This window comes from Cyprinodon tularosa, unplaced genomic scaffold (assembly GCF_016077235.1).
Source record: "Cyprinodon tularosa strain WSP-4 unplaced genomic scaffold, ASM1607723v1 ctg658, whole genome shotgun sequence".
NCBI classification, from domain to species: Eukaryota; Metazoa; Chordata; class Actinopteri; order Cyprinodontiformes; family Cyprinodontidae; genus Cyprinodon; species Cyprinodon tularosa.
Window position 1 is genome coordinate 98360 of NW_024039405.1, and position 20793 is coordinate 119152.

Here is a 20793-nt window from a genome sequence, read left to right on the forward strand (position 1 = left end):
AGGCTGTCAAAGGGGTTTTTAGTACTATTTCAAGCATTTTGATTGGTTGGATGACTTCAAAAGGAGACGTCTACCCAGGGCATCATTCATAAGAAGATCTCAAACAAGTCAGGAATCAGGTACTTGGCTTAATGTGTATCTCCATCACATGTATATCTACATCAAATGAGAACCCCAGACTATGTGAACACATACATCTCAAAAGCTCAATTATAGAAATTGCAAATTTCTAATTTCCTTAATATATAACTTCACCTCCCATCGGCTGGACATTTTAAGTTTCCAATATATGTCATCATAATAAAATTTGTAGGGATTTAACAAAAAACTTTAGCAAATTCCAATCAATGGCTTTAAAAAGAATGAGAAATCCTTAAGAAAATGGATCCAAAGCATCTTAAATCCATCTCATTGTGCTGATTAAAAAAAGCATTCTGGTTGTTTTGTTTAAAGCACCTTTTATTGGTCCTAAAAAACACATTTTGTCAAGTCATTAAAAGTTTAATCAGTAACAAAATATTTCACAGTTAAAAAATATATATTTCTCATACACTTCCCAAAACAGTAGGAAAATATATGACACGTAAAATATGTATAAACTACACAGTATCACAGATAATTTCCAGGTAATTAACGGTCATAAAGTCCTTTTTTTACGTTTCATTGCTGAATGGATCCAGTCAAGGTAATTGACCACTTTTGTGTAAACTCCAGGTTTTCCCGGCTTGTCGCAGCCCTCGCCCCAGCTGATGATTCCGTACAGGAAGCTGACGTCACCCTTCGCACAGGCCAGTGGGCCCCCAGAGTCTCCCTGAGAAAACACGTCAGTAGACACATCTCACAGGCGTAAACATACATGTAGGGATCAAAGCGAACACATGCAAACAGCTGAGTCACACACTTGAAACCTGATGCACATCTTAAAATTGCTCTCTGCCAATGAGGTAAACAATCCGCTGCGAGAGTCACTGGGAAAAGATGGCGTTTAGATGTTCAGAGTGTCCGTCAACATCGCCAAACTTCCGCTTCTCATAGGGAAGTCCCTGCAGGCATCTCATGTACTGCTCTGCTACTTTTAAACAGAAAATATGTTTTCTTGTAAATAATGACGTTAAACCAAAGCAGTATGTCAAACCTGGAGTGAATCAGAGTTGATCATGTTTTAACTTCACTTCCAGCATTTAATTCATTTGAACAAAATAGTAGCGGCAGGCAGGAAGAAATTTATCCATTTTCCAGATAAATCTCATGAATAATTTAATATTTCAACAAAGAAACGCACACCTAGAGAATTGTTAAGTTTCTCTAAAACAAAATTTCAATGGAAATTAGCCTTTTCTTCACATTGTTTAGATTAACTCTGGGTTTTAAGCTTCACGGTGATATGCAAACTAAACTTCCACTTCAATAAACTTCAAAAAGTGGTGTAAACTCTAAAAAGTTCTACTCAATGCTGCGCAGAACAGTTATAAGCAATGTGATACTGACTGAAAATCAAAAAATTATCTGATTTGACCATTTATACGTACATAATTACACTGAAAAGGCAGATCAGACTAAAAATGTGTCATGTAAACATGCAAGTCAGAGCTTCTCAAAGGGGAAATACGTCACGTTGAGGAGGGGTGCACAAGCACACTTAGGTCAGCTTGGCTCCCTCAGAGAAACTTTAGCCTGACAAGAGTTTACTGTACATGCATGGCGTTCATATCGTCAACAGGCAGAAACCAGGCATTTCAGTAGGACTACAATTTCATTCCAATCCTGCAGAATGGGATCAGAATATTCCTACTGGCATGTTTAAACAAACCAATTTTAATATGATCAGCCATTTATTCTGGTAGGATTGTCAAAAATAGGCAAAATTCTAATTTGGCATGGTATCACTACTAAAAACAAATGATGCTTGGTTATTATTGATATTGTTCATTTTACATTTGGCTTATTGATTTTGCATTTATTTGCACTTTATTTAACAAGTATTAGTCATTCTTTTGTTAAAAAAAGCCTTTTCTATATTGCGATTGAAAAAGGTGAGCCTTTCAGGTTAATAAAAATATATTTTATGCCAGCAATTATATATATTATTTTACTCACATGGAAACAAAATTGGCCTTGAGTATTGAATATTTTCCTGGGGATTGATATCGATTTTGAAATAGTATCGGGACAATATCATCCCTGCATTCTGGTTAATTAAGTCCATGTTACTGTAGCTAATGACAACATTCCTAAGCTGAAGGCCCTCGCTGAAATTAAAGGCATTGTAAAGCAGTGAATTGTTGTTTATTTCTAGGAAGGAAGGCTTAATCCACATTGATCACAAGCAGCTCTGATCAAATGAAGCTCCTTGGACTCACAACACTGATTTATCACTGGGTGCTTTTCCAACACATCATACTTTCCTTCTTCAGTGTTATGCTACTTGGGCCATATACTTTTTACCAAGAAATTGTCTCGCTAATCGGATTGTTTCGATTTTTTCTTAAATAGAATAGTGTGACCCGTGTTCAATTTTACTACATTGTACATTTTTGTTTTTGTTGAATAGCATACCTATTTTATAACCAACTGAAGCTTGTTAATGTGCATAAATATCGCATTCTAAAATATATAGTTTGCTTTAGAAATGTCGTTTTGAATGCGTTCCCTACCTGGCATGCATCCACGCATCCACTGAGCCCTGCACAGATCATGTCGTCGGTGACGTGGTTTCCGTAAACCTGCGGCTTCTTGCAGACGTCATGAGAAACCAGTCTGACTCCTGCTTCCTGCAGAGTGGAGTAGCCATTTGCCTCTAAAATCAAAAGCAACAAATAAATCATTAAAGGTGTAACAGATAAAAAAAAAAGAAATGTTTCTGTAAGTTCATGAAGTAAAAAAAACTCCTTTGAGAAGCAATTTGACTCACTTTCTCTTGTATGTCCCCATCCGCTGATGGAGCAGCAGTAGCCTGGAGGGAACTTCATGCTTTTCTCTGGGAGGCAGATGGGCCTAATGAACGGGGTTCTCCTCACGCACCGACCGTCCTTCTTTTTCAGCTTGATTAGAACTGGAAGGAAGAAAAAAAGAAACTAAGTGGTATTCTTGAAGACTCCGCTGTCTCATAAGTTGTCCATGCTTGGCTGTAAAGAGCACAGGGACACAGCTGCTCCGTGACGCATAAAGGATCTTAACTCATTCCAGTTTTTTAACCAAATTCTTCCTGGTGAGGCTGTTTAGCCGATATGGGCAGGTATCCAGGGCCTCATTAGAGAGAAAGGTTAAGGGGAGGGTAGTCTGTCAGCTGCAACTTAACAAGTTTCATATTTCTCTGACACATCTGCAGTTGACTTGGAGAAACTTTTTACATCACAATACATTATTTACTGTATTTCTTCCATTCTATTTGATTAGTGGACAGCAGATGGAAGCGCTCTTCCAGGAAACTATTAACTCCTGCTTACCGATGTCATGTAGCGTCGGATTGAAGACAGAGAACTCTTTAGGGTAGTGATAGTCCTCTACCTCAAATTCCTTCGTGTTGGGACCGGTGACGTTAAAGTGATGCTGGCCGAGAACAACTTTAAGCTGAGACGCAAGCGGGCTGTGGGAGGAAACCCAGTATAAATCAGCTGTAAATAACAAAGGATGGTCACAATAAAATAGGAGATGTTATTGTCAAAATGAAAAACGCCAAATCTGCCAGAAATGTTCTGTCATTTTCTCCAATTAGAAAAAAAAACCTTCAAGCAAACCATTATTTTTCCTCCTTTGTTCACAAATAAAACTAGGATTTATACTTGCAGAAAAACAGAGAAACAATTGAAAACAAAAGCTGTAAGAAATAATTCAGTCCTGCAAAAAAAGAGAAATGCATGTATCCATGGTATCCAGGGATAGAAAAAGTCTAGAAATAAATATATTATAAATGGGTGGGTTTAGCAGGATGATGACACAAAGTTAACTGACTTTCATGAGTCTCTAAAAAACAAAACCCATGAGTGAACTGCAAGCAAAATGTATCCTATGAAACTTAAAAAGTGGTGAATCATAATTTTGGCTTCCCTAAAGTAATTTCCCTCTTGCTTGTCTTTCAAGCATCAGAAGCCAACTGAGGGTGACATTGCTGTAAAATCTGCTTTTATGAAACTCTTTAATGAAGCCAAGTCGATTAGATAACTTTTGGACAGAATCAATTGTGTTTAACCGTCACAGAAATTTAATTAATTTGCCTAAATATACCATTTGTCTGTTTAAAAAGTAGATGGAAGAATCTCAAGGCTTTAGGTCTTTACTCGTTATGTACTAATAATTCTCTTACGCTAACTGCAATGCTAAAAAAAAACTTTGGAGAACATGATGCTCCCCTTTGTTAGTTACAGGTTTTCACATTTATTTAAGAATTTATTTACAATATTTTGCAGATTATGCTCAGTATACCATGACACCTAACCGTATTGCATACTTGCTGAAGAAGCAATGAGCGGCGGAAAGGACCCAGCAGGAAGAGATTAGACTGCCACCGCAGAAGTCTGACTGTCCGATATAAATTGCTGCCATCCATGGATGAGTGCCTGGCAGGGCTGCGTTTCCTCCGAAAATCCGACCCCTTGCTACCGCTAACCTCTTCATGTGTTTTACCCCGCACACAGGTTTTTTGGCGGGCTTCGAAGAGGCAGGTTTCTTGATGTGGGGCAGAGCGTTCAATGGGATTATCCTTCGAGAAGAGGCTGGGGAAAAAAAAGATAAAGGTGAAAATAAAAGGTATAGAAGAGGATTTTGCGAATTTTTGAAAAGACTAGCCCTCTGCGCTTCAAAATAGCACAAACCTGTACCCACTCTGAGAGGGAATCCTTATGATACGCGTGCGAGAGCGTGCATGAGCCCATTTGTCATCGTGCACGCTCTGTTTAAAAGTTGCTGGTTGCGTCGCTCACACAAGCTCATACAAAAAAAATCCTTTCCCTAATTTTTGGCTCCAATACTGTGTAACAATGTTGAAATGATGTTTCCATATAAACCAAAACCTTCCATATTAATTTAGGTTGTATTTAATAGTTTGATAATCCAACATTTAAAAAGAAGAAATCCGTTAGTGGCAATCCCTTTAACAGCACTGAAAGTGTTTAATAATTTTAGTAATGCTGCTATCCTTCTTCTTGTTACAAGAATCCCATAAGTGTCTCTTTAATTCAATGGTGTTTGGATAGCGCAGCCTCCTCTCAATGCAAATCGTATGCTGAAGAGCGCTCAGCAGATGGGAGATTCTTGTGAATTCTGTGCATACCCTTGGCATCGTGACAGAGAGCACACTGTGCCAGATCCTGCTCGGCGCATAAACATGCAGCTGCACCTGGCATGAGTGCTGATTCAGGGTGAGTCATGCCTTATTCTGCCCAACGGTATCTCACTGAGCCCAGGTTGAGAAAAGCTCCTTAGATAAACTCTGATTCTGAGAGCAGCTTGACTCAGCAGTGATAAGCAGCATTCCCCCGAGCTTTCCTTCTTATTTTTTTTATTCACAAACGCCAAGGTCTTTAAATCAAAATGTCTGGACGTAGAATGAAGCGCTGAATTATTTTCAAATGACAAAGTGCAACTGTGAGGATAAATCAATGCCGAGAGAGTTACGACACATGGGGAACTGAAGAATCCTTGCATCAATTACTCTGGGATGACAATATTAATAGTTGGTTCAATTTAAGACATTTTTGAAAAGAAGTTATGAAATATTAGGGATGATTGTCAAAGTTGATTTAACTCACAGGATGTTTGCCTCATTCTGAACATAAAACTTCATGATATAAAAGCAAACATTTTGTAATGATGCCAAAGCTGGACGAATAAAACAACAATCTTAGCCTTCCAAGGGTTGTTTTACATCATTATTAGTCTCTGTAAATCAACTGAGTTTTTTTTTTTTTTTGATTGGTCAGTGTTCTAGTTTTTTGTGCCTGCAGCATCTAAGGTTAACTGATACTAAACTTTGGTCAAATTTAACAATCCTGCCCAATGTCTGCTGAACATGAATGCAGAAAATGGATCGGTGGGAATAAATCATTTTCCTTGTGCTAAATATGGTTCATCCTTAGTTTTTAGGAGTTTGGTAATTCAAGTTACCAACAGACTAAATACCCAGATATAGCCTACTTATTTTCATATTTTGGGGGGTATGGAAATGTTTTAGTGCATTATAGAACCACCTTGACATTTTTGATCTGAACGATATTGAACATTTAGCAATGGTCTCTTGACAAAACATCATCATATTCCAAACATATTTTTAATTATACCAGTCATTCAGAGAGCTTACGTTTTAGTCTCAGGAAGGGTAATATGTATTAATTTTGTATTATTTAGCTTTACTATAATTTTTCTGTTTTTGCCTTTTTCTATCCATGGAAAGTGTCTTTTTTATACCTCTGTTTCACAGCATGTTAGTGTACAGGCTTAGCATTGATGCTCCATTCTGTAGTTCATCAAACTCCCTCTTAACCTCTCAGTTACTCACAGAATGACATCACACAGGAGGGGACGTTGCAGTACTCCCAGGAGATGGCGCTGTCAGTTACCGTGTAGCACCATGGCTTACTGTCCCCATCTGGGTTTCTGTGCACACACAGATGCAGTGCTTTATACAACACAGCAGCCAATCCTCTCATATCAGTTTTTAGCATAAAAACATATTTTTTTAAAACGGTATTTTACATCTTAGAGAAGATTATCCTTTCCTGTAATCAAAATAGAGCTAAAATGTGTATTCTACTCATTCTACAAACCTGAGATCTGCTTGTGATTGTCTGTCTTAGATAGACAGATAGATAGATCGAGATTATTTTCTAACACACAGCATTTCATGGGGTGCATCATATGGCTGCTAGGTCGTTATGGCAACAAGAAAAGCTCAATAAAAACTGTGGAAACCAGACACAAAGCTACTGTGTCATTTAAAAGAGCATTTTCTCCATGTGCTTGCTGGGCACTCTTGGTGGTTTAATGGTTGCCGACTGGATAGGTGCCGAGCGAACGACAACGGTTGCTATGTGGTGATAAGAGGGAAACAGCTTTTTCTACTTTAGGATTTTAAATAACACTGGTTATTTCTGGTTTAAGACATAATTTATGAGAACTATGACAGCATTTTGGATGCAACAACGGTATAGGTGGATTGTGGATGCACACACCTGCAGAAGGCATGATCTCCAAGACCTTTGGGGGCTGACGCATTTACCACGCCCACATGGAGCTCATCAAAGAGCAGGTCAGAGTTCCAGGGCAGACATCTGGCTCCGGACTCTGTGGTGCCCACCACTCCTCTGTAGCCCGTGCCCCTGCTTTTGTAGCATTCAGTCTCTGGCACTTTGCAATCATAAAGCACAGGAAGAGACACACAAAGTAAATTCAATGTGGAGGTACAATCTGCTTGGAGAAAATATCACTTGTCTCAACAACATTCAATCATGCATAAATAAAATCAGATGTAAATGCATCCATGAAAAAGAAAATATTCTGGTCTTTCAATCTAGATGCAAACAGGTGGTATGTTTTCATTGGATAATGTAAAAGCATGTATTTCTTCTTCAGTGTTTTATTTTAAAGCCATTTCCTCAATAGACTTGTAGAGATCACCTACCAAGGCTGCAGTCAGGCCCACTGTACCCCATTTTGCAGAAACACACTTCCTTCCCGGTGGATGTAATCAGCCGACATGTTCCTTGATTTTTGCAAGGGTTTCTGCGGCACACTGAAAAACACAACATAAGAAATGCAATCAGATTTTTTTTTTTTAAAGAAATGAAAAAGGAAATGATTCCCAAATAAAATGCAGAGGACTTTAAACCACTAAGCAACAGTTTAGTCCTTTTCTGCTTAAGATCTAAACAGACCCTGTAAGATCTCTCACTCCCACAGCTGGAGAAAAGAGGGTGACCTCATTTTGTTCTCGGGTCCCTGCTTTGGGAGTTTCACAGCTTGACTACAATTTTTACTAGTGAGGAATCTGCGGAAGAGGTGTTTCATAGAGACCAGAACAAAATGTTATTTCCTCTGCTACCCAAGAATTAATCAATTTAACAATATGCAATGGCCCAAAGGAACTTGGGTTCTCTTCTTGTCACCATGAGTCAACAAAAAAAAAAAGTGATTCTTGCACTGTATGTGCAGGCCTTCAGTTCAAGTAAAACATATCTGGATATGTCTCTAATTTAGGAGTGCCTCCTAATAATTCTAATTAAAATATTTGAGGGTTTTTATTAGTTATAGTAGCCTCACTCATCAAACCTAACAGAAATTAAGGCTTTAAACATGTGTAATTAATATATAAAATGTTAGTTTAACTTTTCTATTGATATTCTTAGCATTTAATTCAATTATTGCAAGATTTTTTTCAACATCACTTTAATTAAGGTTATAATGTCTAACCACACTGATAGTTGACCTAATTGCTCATTTCATTCACCTGTCTAACTCTGCCCGATTACCAATTATCACTCATACTATCCACCTGCTCCTGCTGCTTTATATAGGGCTCAGCCCAGCTATCGGGGCCAGATCATTGACGTTGTTGCTGAGATTACCTGAAGTTCATTGATCACGGGTTTTGACTTTAATTTTCTTGTTCTTGGAGGCCAGTGGGGAGAGAGGTTTTTAGTTTTGTCATAGTATTCCTGATCATGTCCTGTCTCTTATCCACTGATTGTACCCTGTTCCTGCTTTTGCTCAATAGAGGGAGCTAGTCTTAAAGTACCATGGTTTTCCTGTTATCATGCCTTGTTCTGCCTCTCAACTACTGAGCTTACCTGTTCCCATCTGAACGTTTTGCCTGAACTCTCTATTGGAGTCTTGGAATCTTGAACCTGCCTGAACTCTTTGGATTCCTGGTCCCCTTGATCTGTCTGCTCCTGTTCTGATCAGAACCCCTGACTGGGCAACGGACTCCTGGATATCAGAACCTTCCTGAACCGTTTACCTGACCTGGCTCGGACTCCTGCCTGTTCACTGGGGCTGCTACATGTGGTTTCACTCTTGGCGGAGTCCGCAGCATCTCGTTGGCAGTCTGTCGCAGTATATTCTCATTATCAGTTCGTATGAAATTGTACGAAAAGTTATGCACAGTAATTTCGTACGTTTTTGACGTTTTTTTCGTCGTATTTCATCGTATTTGTACGTCTTGCCTCGAGACAAGATATCCTTGCGCATGCGCACCTTACACACCATTCAATAACATAGAATCTAACATACAATTAACCCTAACCCTGACCCTAACCCTAAGATACAAAACAGCAAGCAACCTAGTGAGAGACATGAAGAAGTAATTATTGCACTGTTTTTCCCAGTTTTACGTCCGTCCGCGGATCTGCTTTTTTCGTCTGTCTGGCTGCGCATGCGCACTGATCTGTTTTTTCAAGGAAAAACGTCAAAAACGCACGAAATACTGCGCATAACTTTTCGTACGATTTCATACGAACTGATAATGAGAATATGTTGTCTGTCGGCTAGATCCTACCATGCTGTAAGGTGTTGGACTGAACTGTTAAACCAGAGTTGCCAGTGATGGGCGGTGTCCCACCTCCCCCCGCAGCCGCTGCAGATCCACAGTACCGCGTCTATTATGTTTTTAAATAAACGCCTTTGAATTTTCCCACTGTCTGCCTCGCCTTGAATATTGGGTCCTACATTCTGAGCTCATTACATATAGTGGAGGATGTGGTTTTTCCAGTTAAAAAAAATAATTGCAAATCTTTTGGAAAGTAAGCTTGTATGAGCAATGCAAAAAGCAACTTTTAAACAGAGCGCGCATGAGGAAAAATGGGCTTGTGCATGCTCTCACACGCGTTTAATAGGTGTTCCCCCTCAGAAGTGGGTACAAGGTTGTGCATATGCTTTTTTTTTAAGTGATCTCTTAAATTCACGAAAATCCTCCACTATACCTTTAAGGTGGTTTACAACCAAAATCTGTTAAGCTCCTATATTTCATTTGAAGTTTAGAATTTTTAAAATGTCTTCAACCTGCTTGCTTCTCCATTGAATTTGGTAACTCTTATCTCTGCAAATCAATTTGTTACTGTCATTCAGCTGTTAACTTGATACAGTTTTGTAGATTTCTCTTGTTTTTTTTTGGCATTACTGGTGTAATTTAAACCCATACCATAGTGAGGAAAAATCTGTTTCACATGGGCGAAGTATGTTCCACTGCTGATCTCTCCCTCATGATAAAAATCTATCCAATTCCCATGAACCTCTCACCGCTGAGATAAAAAGCTCGGTGAGGACCCGCGGGGTGTGTCCTACATAACACCCACCCTGACTCACTGTGAGTCATATAATATGCCTTTTATTCAAAGGCAAGGCTACTCCTGTAGCTATGGAGCTGTGATCAAAGAAAGGGAAGGGCCAGTACTCAATAACCGCTTCTGATCAGAGGTTGTTTGAAAAAGAATAAAACAAAACAAAGTTTAGATGGGGAATGCAATCCTTTTAACACCTGTCAGTCAGAGCGGTAGCTTCTAGCAGTTGTCCTTTTGACAGGTTAATTTATCGTAGTTTTTATTTAAAAAACTTTGTACATTGGTGGTTTAAAGGTGTCTGCACAGAAAATCACTGCTTAGGCCACTGTAACCTCCCGTAGCAGGGCACAAATGGGACACTGTTAAGGCACAAGCAACAAAAGCAGAAAGCATATCTTACTCCTGTAGTGGACTCTTTGACAGCTGATTTCTCCCGCTTCACATGTGCACTGTTCCACATTACGAAAGTGAATTCTTCCCCAAGACTCTCCGATGTCATAATGCCGCAGGTGCGCGGCTTCATAGCACTTCTCTGAAAGGAAGCGGGTGGAAACGTGAGAGGAGATTAAAGGGCTCAATGGAGCGCAGCGAGCAGTTCTCTGAGGGATGGGCTTTGCAAAATGCCTGTAAATCTTTTCCTTTAGTTATTAATGCAAGTGTGACTTGGAACTAATCCAATTTCTCTTGAACAAAAGCAACATTATAGGAACATTTCATTGTACATAATGAAGTATTTTTATTCCTCTTGAACCTTTTCCATATAATAACCACAAATTCCAATTATTTTATTTTATTAATTTATTTGCTAATTAGCTGCTTTACCCTACACTCTAAAAATAAAATCAGTTCCCAGCCAGCAAATCATTGAATAGACTCCAATTGTTTTGTACCAGTTTTCAACATAAACTTATTTGCAAGACTAGGAGATCATTAAAAGCAGCTTCTTGGAGCCCGATGGTAACTCTGGAGGAGTTGCAAAGACTAGCAGCTCAGGCAAAACAAATCTGGTCTCGAATCAAGAATAATAATAACGAAAGCTATAGCTTAAAAAAATGCCAGTTCTGTTTGGTTCTCTGGTGAAAAGAGACCAAAATTATTACTTCCTCTCTATTCAGAAAATATGTGTTGTAAACATTGCACCATGACCCAAACAAACCCACTGTAAAATATGCTATTGGCAGTATAATGCTGTGGGAAGACTTTTCTTCAGAAGGATAGGAGTATAGCTGCTAAACACAGAAACACCTGGAAGAAAATCTGCCCGAGGCCTCCAGTACGAAAGAAATAACTTCCATCAAATCCTATTTTCATTTAAAAAAAATGGTAGAATCAAAGCCCAAAAAACAATGCAAATGAGAATTTGATTAATTCGATTGAGAAAGTCGATGTTAACACAGTTTCCATCCAATCAGACTAACCTTGAGCTTTCTTTGCAAAGAACAATGGGCAAAAATGTGTGTGATAGAGATTTACCCTGAAAGACCTGGAGCAGCAATTTCAGCAAAGATTTGTTCATATTTTCCGTGGGCTGTCTACAACTAAAACCACTGATCTGGTTCCTATTTATGGAGGATATCTGAAAGTCTAAATCATTTCCCCCTCATTGTACAGTTTCTCACAAATGTGTGTCACTATAACACATAAAATCCCAACATAAAATTTGTGGTTGTAAGAAGACAAAATTTTCATAGGGTTGAGGAGGAATACTTATTTTTGCAATGCACCTTAAGGATCATCTTGTTTTCTTTGGATACAACATTAATCAAACAGGTCATGTGTGACCAGCAAGTAAAACTCACCCACTATGTTATGACATTTTAAGGGGTCTTTGCTAAACATTAAAGAAACTGCAGTAGAAATAATGACTGACTTTGCTCACAGCGTGTCCCAGTGAACTTCTCTGGACATGAGCACTGAAAAGAGCCTGTTTGTGGGATGGCTGTGCAGACCCCTCCGTTCTCACATGGATTCTTCCGACAGGGATCCAGTCCTCTTCGGGATGTGCCTTAAAAAGAAGGACATGCAGAAGTCGTAAGGGGAAGCGAGCATAACCGTGTTCTTATCAAAACATACTTGCTTTGTCAGTGGGGTTCACTCACCACCAGATTGAGCACAAAGGCCCCACTGTCTGTCCCGATCAAAGTTGTGTGTGAGGGAGCACCTACAGCAAGAGAAACAGGACGAATTTTTGCTACACTTTCTTTTAAGTTGAGCTGAGCAATGCAGAGGGGTAAAATATGCAGATCCATATCTGATTTGCACACACTGCAAAGAAACACTAGCACAGTTTATTTTTTTAATAAAGGAATTTACCTCGAGGCTTTGACATAAAATAAAGTGTTTGCTTGCTCTTCAAACGACACCTTCTGTTCATTTTAAGGGGTTATCTGTGTGCATCAGCTATTTTGTCATTAATCAAACCAAGGCTTGTTTCTATCATTCCTTCTAATTATATTCATAAAGCTACATTTCCAAAAATAATGATTCAGTTTAATTCAGTTTGGTGCCAGATCACAACACATCATCTCAAGAAACTTTGACAAACCTCTCCAGTTCAAATCCATTGAATAGGTTCAAATGTAATTCAAAGGATTCCAACTGATTCCATATTACTGTATACAGCCACTTTGAGATACAGTTATAGGCAATTAAATCCTTATTAAAATGCAATCCAGTTAAGGTGAAGTTAGCATGCAGAATAACTTGGTATAGCCTGAATCTGCTCTGAATCTGCTCTACTATGAATCTTGCCTTTCAGTAAATAAAGCTCTCACTTCGTCATTATATTCAACTTCTACTGTGACATACTGATAAGAGTTTCCATTCCAAGGGTAGAAGGCATGCCACTGATGCTAATATATAGGAACTTTAAGCTCACTAGAATGTAAAATAAATCTCATGTTAAACTATGCAGACACTCTGTCTACACTGATGAAAATTCTCTCACTTAATCTGTGGTCAGCATTGAACATTTAAATCGCTCTGTTTTTAATACAAAACTATAGCTGACCAAAAAAATAGAACAAAGGTCTACCCTTTATTTGACCAATGAAAACCCCACTGAATACCTTTGATAGTTCGGGGGAAATATTATTCAAACTGGTGAGACTAAGGCTGTGCTTATCGACATCCCATTACATCTGCCATTAAAAGCAAAGGAGCGTTTTAGAAAAGAGAAAATCAAATCAACGTTTAAGAAGATGGTGGTGGCATGTAAATGCAGGGTTGCTTTATTGTCTCAATTTAAATGTATTGCTGAAATTGAAGGAACTGTGTATTTGGCTCTCCATCTGAATGTATAAAAAGGCTAATTATAGTGTTTGAAGGGCAAAGTCGAGAGCAAAAAATGTTCCAATATGGCTGAAATGAAACAGATTAAAAGTTAAGTGAAACAACCAATAACTGGTTGAAGAGGTAACTCTTCTTCTTCAACTTTGTGACACTTATAGGCGTTACAGGATCTGGGAAGTCTCTGACTGAAGACACTCAGTCATGGCCTAGTAAACAAGCCCCACCCACCAGCGGCCAAAATAATTTTTGCCTGCGAATGCTCTAGCCTCGATCAATGCCCCAGGCCCTAGAACTGGCCGGCCAATCACAACGCAGAGATGTGTTTTGAATTTCTGGATGCAAAGCGGGAGGGATTTTGAGGCCGTGATGAGAAAGCTGTACAACACTGGACAAAGCACAACAAGGAAGATGGCAACAACTATTGAACAGTAGCATGCACTGCGGCAGCAGCAGCTTTCAATGGAGCGTTCCATTGAAAGTTAAAAGTTCTCTTTTCTGTTGCTGTTGTTCAATAAAAGTATGTTTTAAGACAAATTGAGCAGAGAATATTATATTTTAAAGCATCACTATATGGTCCATTTACCGATTTAATGCGTCATTTAAAAAAAAATCTGAAGTTGAGAGGGCCGCGGCAACCAGCGGACGTCCGAGGCTAATGGCAGCCAGGGCTAACCGCAGCCCGTCTGCAGCCCGTCTCTCTCGGCTTAGTCGTGTGTGAAGGACCGCTGGCTCTGGTAGTGATTTTTGACTCAGCTTTGGAATCAGTTTTAGAAGGATTAGACTTGGGGTTTTCATTGAAACCTCAGGCTCTACGCTCATTAATTTTTAAGAAGGACGTATTCGCCATTTTACCGACAGGCTTAATGTCGAGCTTACTATGTCACAGTCAGTTGCGCTCATTGGTCAGAGCGTTGGCCAATAGGCACAGATATGGTTTGAAAAACAACGGGTTGTTCTCATCAACAATCTTCCGATGTCTCATTCATCAAAACCAGACTAAATTACACATTTAATCTCACATTTAGTCTGGTTTATCAGGCTAACTCAGTCGTTATTTGCAGTCTGGTAAAGGAGATGCTCAGGTTTGTCCATAATGCTCTTCAATTTGTGGGGAATTATCCTTTGTAAAATTATCTCCAGCATTTTCCACATAGTGAAGGATTGATTCCAACATTTTCTTTCCGTTGATAAAAACTAGTCTACTTTTCTATGCTTGTCTGAAATTAAAATCTATTTATCAATCTGCTGCAAAAACACACCACATTCTTTGCTATTTGCCAAACACTCAAGCATTTCGACACACCTGCTAGACTCAGTGAACGCATATCACAGAATTACCAACCTGCTGCAACACTGAGCCCATGAGCTCATCGCTGAGATATGTGGGGTCTTATTGCAGAATCTTTACATGTAGGTGGACACGAGTTGTTGGGCCATATATAATTGAGTATAAGTTGCTCTAACTTGTTGGCATCCACCCTTCCTGTCTCAACTCCAAGTGACGACAGCTGGAAAGATCTCCAGCAAGTCTTGGGTTGTTTCTTACAAAATAATAAAAAAGGACGATGTTACGACTTGAAGTCATTAAAATGAAACTTCATTACGATTTTATTGTGGCAGCTGTTTATACACCCCCAGGATGAAATGTCAGAAGTACTAAATGTGACATAAACCTCAGCTATGATCAAAGTTTTAGAGGAAGCGTCTGTATTTATCCTATGCTACCTTTTAACAAAGCCCATTGAGAAAACACAGAGTAATGAATACATGATGACATGATGAAGCACCGCCAACAATTCAGCAACAGGTAATTTATCCAAGTCTCTCTTCTTTTGGCTTATTAACTGTTCCAGCTCTGTGGTGTGATGAAACGGTTGCATAAATCCCCAAACACAGCTAGCTGTAATTAGCTCTGACTCCATAATTCTAGTTAAAAAATGGCACCATATACAGAATAGAAAGTAGAGGAATATTTCGGAAAAAAATTTTCATTTAAATGGTTCCAGTTGCAAATGAATGGCTGTGTGTGTGTATTCAGTAAAGCAGATCCAGCTGACTGATTGGAGCTCACCATGGTTTGGAGCTGGAGATGGTGATGCAGTGGTAATGAATCCTTCCACCCTGACGAAATGGGAACTTACATTCTTTGCCAGATGTGGTGAGAACTGGGAAAGGAACCAAAAACAAAAAAATATAAAGTGACTTTACCACAATTCCCGTGGGGTGGAAAAAACATGCGGTATCCATTAAAAAACAAAGTGTTCAAACTGCCAGACCTTGGAGGAGCAGCAGAAATCAGTAGCTCAGTTGGAAATAATTTGTTGAAACAACTAATCCATCAATAAAAGATTGTCATAAACTATGTAGGTGATGGTTCCCCCTTTTTGTGTAATTATATTAATTACACAATGAATGAGTGTGTGATAGCAAAAGGGGAGGGGCTAAATACACTGTTCTTCCACCCCTTCTTTTTGAATATGTTGTGGTAATATATGTATTAATATTTGTTCATAGGTGTTTAACTTTGGAGAAAACAAAAAGCAATCGATCTTATACGCTTTTATGTTGATTTTTAATTGTAATATTCAACAAAAGAAATTTAAGCGAATAATAATAATATTCTTATTTCTTATTTTTTATCTTTATTATATTGTATAGTTGGATGTGTGTATATATCATGTAAAACTGTAACTAGAGCGTGTAACAAAAGTAATTTCCCTCTGGGATTATTACAGTATCTCTGATTCTGATTCTGATTCTGATTCTAAGAAAAATACAAAACCATTTCCTTTCCAGGTTTAAAATTTAGGCTGCACGTACAAAAAATATACAAATGAAATAGACAGAGCTAAATAAAGGGCAACACTAGAAGGAAACCTACCAAACAATTAAGTTTGGGGCAGGTTTTTAACCTTCCTCCAGGAAAATTATCCTTAACATACAGTCTGATCGACAATGGTTTAGATCAGAGAATCTCAACCCTGATCATGGGAACTCCTCATGTTTTAAACCTGTCTCTCCTCCAGAACACCAAATGACTGCAATCAGTGCATGACAGAGAGAAATCAACTAAAACATGCAGAACAGAACTTGTCCTATTTTGTAAAGAATGGGTTAAAATTTCAGCTTCTGATCATGAAAGGATGTAAAAGAAACCCCAAAAGAGAGAAAGTCTGTTAATACTCTCTATATGTGATTTTAGAGGTTTTGTGGTTCTTCAAAAAGTACAAGAGATTTTTGTTTTTTCTTAGGGAAAAACACAGTAGACTTCATGAGATGTCAATGAAGCTCTCGTAGGTCCCGTCTACTGCAGCATTTGTTATATTAAGTGTTCAAATATTTTTATTTCTGACTAATGCGACATCACCTAAGTAGAAACTTCTGCGAGATGACTTCTCAAGAATCAAGCAGCAAGAACGAGGAAGGGATGTGAGGATTGTGTTCTATATAAACAGTTATATTAGAGGTCTAAGAGCAAAAACAGCTGAATATAGATGTACAAAAAAAATTCTACAATTTATATATCTTTAAAGAAAATTGGAAAACAATGTGTTACTTTTTTTTCTAATTCCTAATTTGTGTTAATCCAATTAAACAACAATTAGGGGTCTGAAAGTAATTTCACAAAATATAAAAAAGTTTAAAAGGGAAAGATCTAACCAGGGGTTGTCAAAAAAGTAAAATTGAAAAAGTAATCTTTATGCATTAAGACTTATACCTATTATTATTTTTTCCCAAAGTGACACTTAACCTAACCTCAATTCCATTCCTCCATTCCATTCATTATTCACCTCTGGTCCATTCACTGAATGAAGACTGAGCAGCTTTTAACCAAACTAGAGGTGTTGGTTTTTAATACTCTGTGTTGGGCAAAGGAGAAAATTATGTCTCTTTTGTTAGAATCCCTCTGGAAAAGTTGTAATGATTTTAAATATTGTTTGTTATTTCTCAAGCACATCCCCATTTTTTCTCTATCGGATTACATCTTACATAGAAATTATGATCAACAGTTTAGAAGTATTTAAGAAATCTTTTTGCATCATATTTATTTTTTACTATTTATTTTTTCTATATCTACGGAAGAGGATTAGGGCCACTGAAAAAAATAAAAAAGTTAACTGATTTTTTTTTTTTTTTCAGTATAATATGAGAAATTCTGACTTTAATCTCAGGATTCTGACTTTTTTCTCAGAATTCTGGCTGAATTCTGACAGCCAACACACATGTTAGCATTAAGCCGTAGCCATGTCTGTTTTTGAGACTAACCTCTCTCTTTTTTTTAATCACCTTCTGCTCTTCCATTATTGAAATAGCATCACCAGGAACCCCTCGGGCACATAAAAAGTTGCCTAATTGCGTCATTTTCCACCAAAGTGTTACTGTCCCTCCCAAACAACTCACATCTTTGTCAGTGAAGCTGAGTGCTCCCACATCTCTTCCTTTATGGTGCCAATCTACATTAAGATCCACAATTCTGAGATTAAAGTCAGAATTCTGAGAATAAAGTCAGAATTCTTAGATTAAAGTCAGAATTCTGAGAAAAAAGTCAGAATTCTGAGATTAAAGTCAGAATTCCTAGATTAAAGTCAGCATTCTAAGATTAAAGTCAGCATTCTAAGATTGAAGTCAGAATTATGAGAAAAAAGTCAGAATTCTGAGATTAAAGTCAGAATTCCTAGATTAAAGTCAGCACTCTAAGATTAAAGTCAGAATTCTGAGAAAAAAGTCAGAATTCTGAGATTAAAGTCAGAATTCCTAGATTAAAGTCAGCATTCTAAGATTAAAGTCAGAATCCTAAGATTAAAGTCAGAATTCTTAGATTAAAGTCAGAATTCTAAGATTAAAGTCAGAATTCTGAGAAAAAAGTCAGAATTCTAAGAATAAATTCAGAATTCTAAGATTAAAGTCAGAATTCTGAGAAAAAAGTCAGAATTCAGAGATTAAAGTCAGAATCCTAAGATTAAAGTCAGCATTCTAAGATTAAAGTCAGAATTCTGAGAAAAAAGTCAGAATTCTAAGAATAAAGTCAGAATTCTAAGATTAAAGTCAGAATTCTGGGAAAAAAAGTCAGAATTCAGAGATTAAAGTCAGAATTCTAAGATTAAAGTCAGCATTCTAAGATTAAAGTCAGAATTCTGAGAAAAAAGTCAGAATTCTGAGATTAAAGTCAGAATTCCTAGATTAAAGTCAGCATTCTAAGATTAAAGTCAGCATTCTAAGATTGAAGTCAGAATTCTGAGAAAAAACTCAGAATTCTGAGATTAAAGTCAGAATTCCTAGATTAAAGTCAGCACTCTAAGATTAAAGTCAGAATTCTGAGAAAAAAGTCAGAATTCTGAGATTAAAGTCAGAATCCTAAGATTAAAGTCAGAATTCTTAGATTAAAGTCAGAATTCTAAGATTAAAGTCAGAATTCTGAGAAAAAAGTCAGAATTCTAAGAATAAAGTCAGAATTCTAAGATTAAAGTCAGAATTCTGAGAAAAAAGTCAGAATTCAGAGATTAAAGTCAGAATCCTAAGATTAAAGTCAGCATTCTAAGATTAAAGTCAGAATTCTGAGAAAAAAGTCAGAATTCTAAGAATAAAGTCAGAATTCTAAGATTAAAGTCAGAATTCTGAGAAAAAAGTCAGAATTCAGAGATTAAAGTCAGAATTCTAAGATTAAAGTCAGAATTCTAAGATTAAAGTCAGCATTCTAAGATTAAAGTCAGAATTCTGAGAAAAAAGTCAGAATTCTAAGATTACAGTCAGAATTCTGAGAAAAAAGTCAGAATTCTGAGATTAAAGTCAGAATCCTAAGATTAAAGTCAGAATTCTGACATTGTTCCCATATTAAACTGAAATGATTTTAAAAATCAGTAAAAAATAAAAATAAAAATAAAAAAATCAGTTGCCCTAATCCTCTTCTGTAGATATCAGATTATCTAATATACTACTTTTTGCCTCTAGAACAATATTTGACTTAATTTCAGTTTTTTTTTACCTCCTCTCTGCAGATATCTACAGATCCCTGTTACTAAGCTTTCCACAGGACACCTCAGGACTCAAACAGCAGCCTACCTTTCTTGGATGAGTTGAAGAACCCCGTTTCAGATCCAAACACCAACATACGCTGAAACCCAGTGGAAAGAAAAAAAACTGCTTATCTGAGAGTTTCCTTCTCGTTTTCTGCTTCAAATTAACGTAAAAATGGAAATGCTTACCGCTCCTGCAGTGAAACCGAGCAGCAGAAAAGCCAACGTGATGTATGCCATGTTGAAAGTTCACATCTGGCGTCCGGAGAGGCAAATTTCCTGCAGCGCGTGAAGCTGTCACGTTATGTCTGTCAGCTTCAGCCAGCTCACAGTCGGGAGACACCCGGGAATCCCTGCAATTATCGTGTTGTCCCTCACAGTTTTAAGCTGCGATGAGTAAACGTGTTGCGTCATTAGACTGGTTTAAGTCAAAAGCATCCCGTATCCAGGCTGGTGTCTCCTCTCTGCAGCCGCCCACGGCTTCGCCGCGCTGGGAGCGCAAAACTTTCCATCCAGAGGCGGAGAGCAGAGGCTGAGGGGGGGTTATAAGAAAAATACAATTACTGATAACTTGTCCAGGACAAAAGTTAGTTCACTTGTTTATTTTTAAATTTATAGACTAGATGTATCAGTCAGTAAGATGTAAAAAAAAAAAAAAAAAAAAAAAAAGTTATTTTTGAAGATTGTTTCCTACAATGACCACAATCGAATTCCTTAAAAAGATACAAAGCTCAAATAGTTGCTGGGATTAATCCATTAAAAAAGGGAAAATGCAGGGTGAGTAACTGATATTTGCTAATATCAGTTTTGCTTGCACATTTGCAAGTCTCAAAGTTAAAATAATGTAAAATTAAACAGGAAATTATCATTTCTACCAGACTGTAACAGGTTTATGTGCAGAGGTGTAGCCATGACATTCTTTGTAAGGGTGGCCGAAGTAGATAGGCACCAAAACCTCATGGTCAATCTATACTGCTCCAACAGGAAAATTAATGGGCAAAAACATCCATATTTTCTAAATAAAGGAAAACTATACTTTCCCACAGCCTTTGCTAAGAAATAAACAAATATTTTTATTTTTTATTTATCCTTTATTTAACCAGGTAATACCCATTAAGATTAAAAATCTGTTTTGCAAGGGAGACCTGGCCAAGATAGGCATCAAAATTACATCACATTATTACATACGTACAAAGACACACACCTAAAAGCCAAGTATG

The 20793-nt window shown here is 37.6% G+C and overlaps 1 protein-coding gene across 2 annotated transcripts; it reads right to left on the minus strand.

The window, feature by feature from the left end:
* Window positions 1-458: 458 nt before the first annotated feature.
* Window positions 459-20084, minus strand: LOC119799297 (hepatocyte growth factor activator). 2 transcript variants are annotated; one of them, XM_038309121.1, is made up of 14 exons: window positions 19763-20084; window positions 19620-19671; window positions 15631-15724; window positions 12368-12429; window positions 12139-12273; window positions 10669-10800; window positions 7616-7726; window positions 7167-7341; window positions 6494-6591; window positions 4436-4712; window positions 3447-3586; window positions 2912-3052; window positions 2655-2797; window positions 459-811 (listed from the first exon to the last, which is right to left on the minus strand). In XM_038309121.1, the coding sequence occupies exons 1-14, from the start codon at window positions 19811-19813 to the stop codon at window positions 638-640; spliced, it is 1785 nt and encodes a 594-aa protein (XP_038165049.1). In that variant the 5' UTR covers window positions 19814-20084; the 3' UTR covers window positions 459-637. The 2 variants fall into 2 exon arrangements, with proteins under 2 accessions (XP_038165049.1, XP_038165050.1); XM_038309122.1 differs by having other exon boundaries at window positions 4448-4712; window positions 19763-20082.
* Between the last annotated feature and the right edge of the window lie 709 nt (window positions 20085-20793).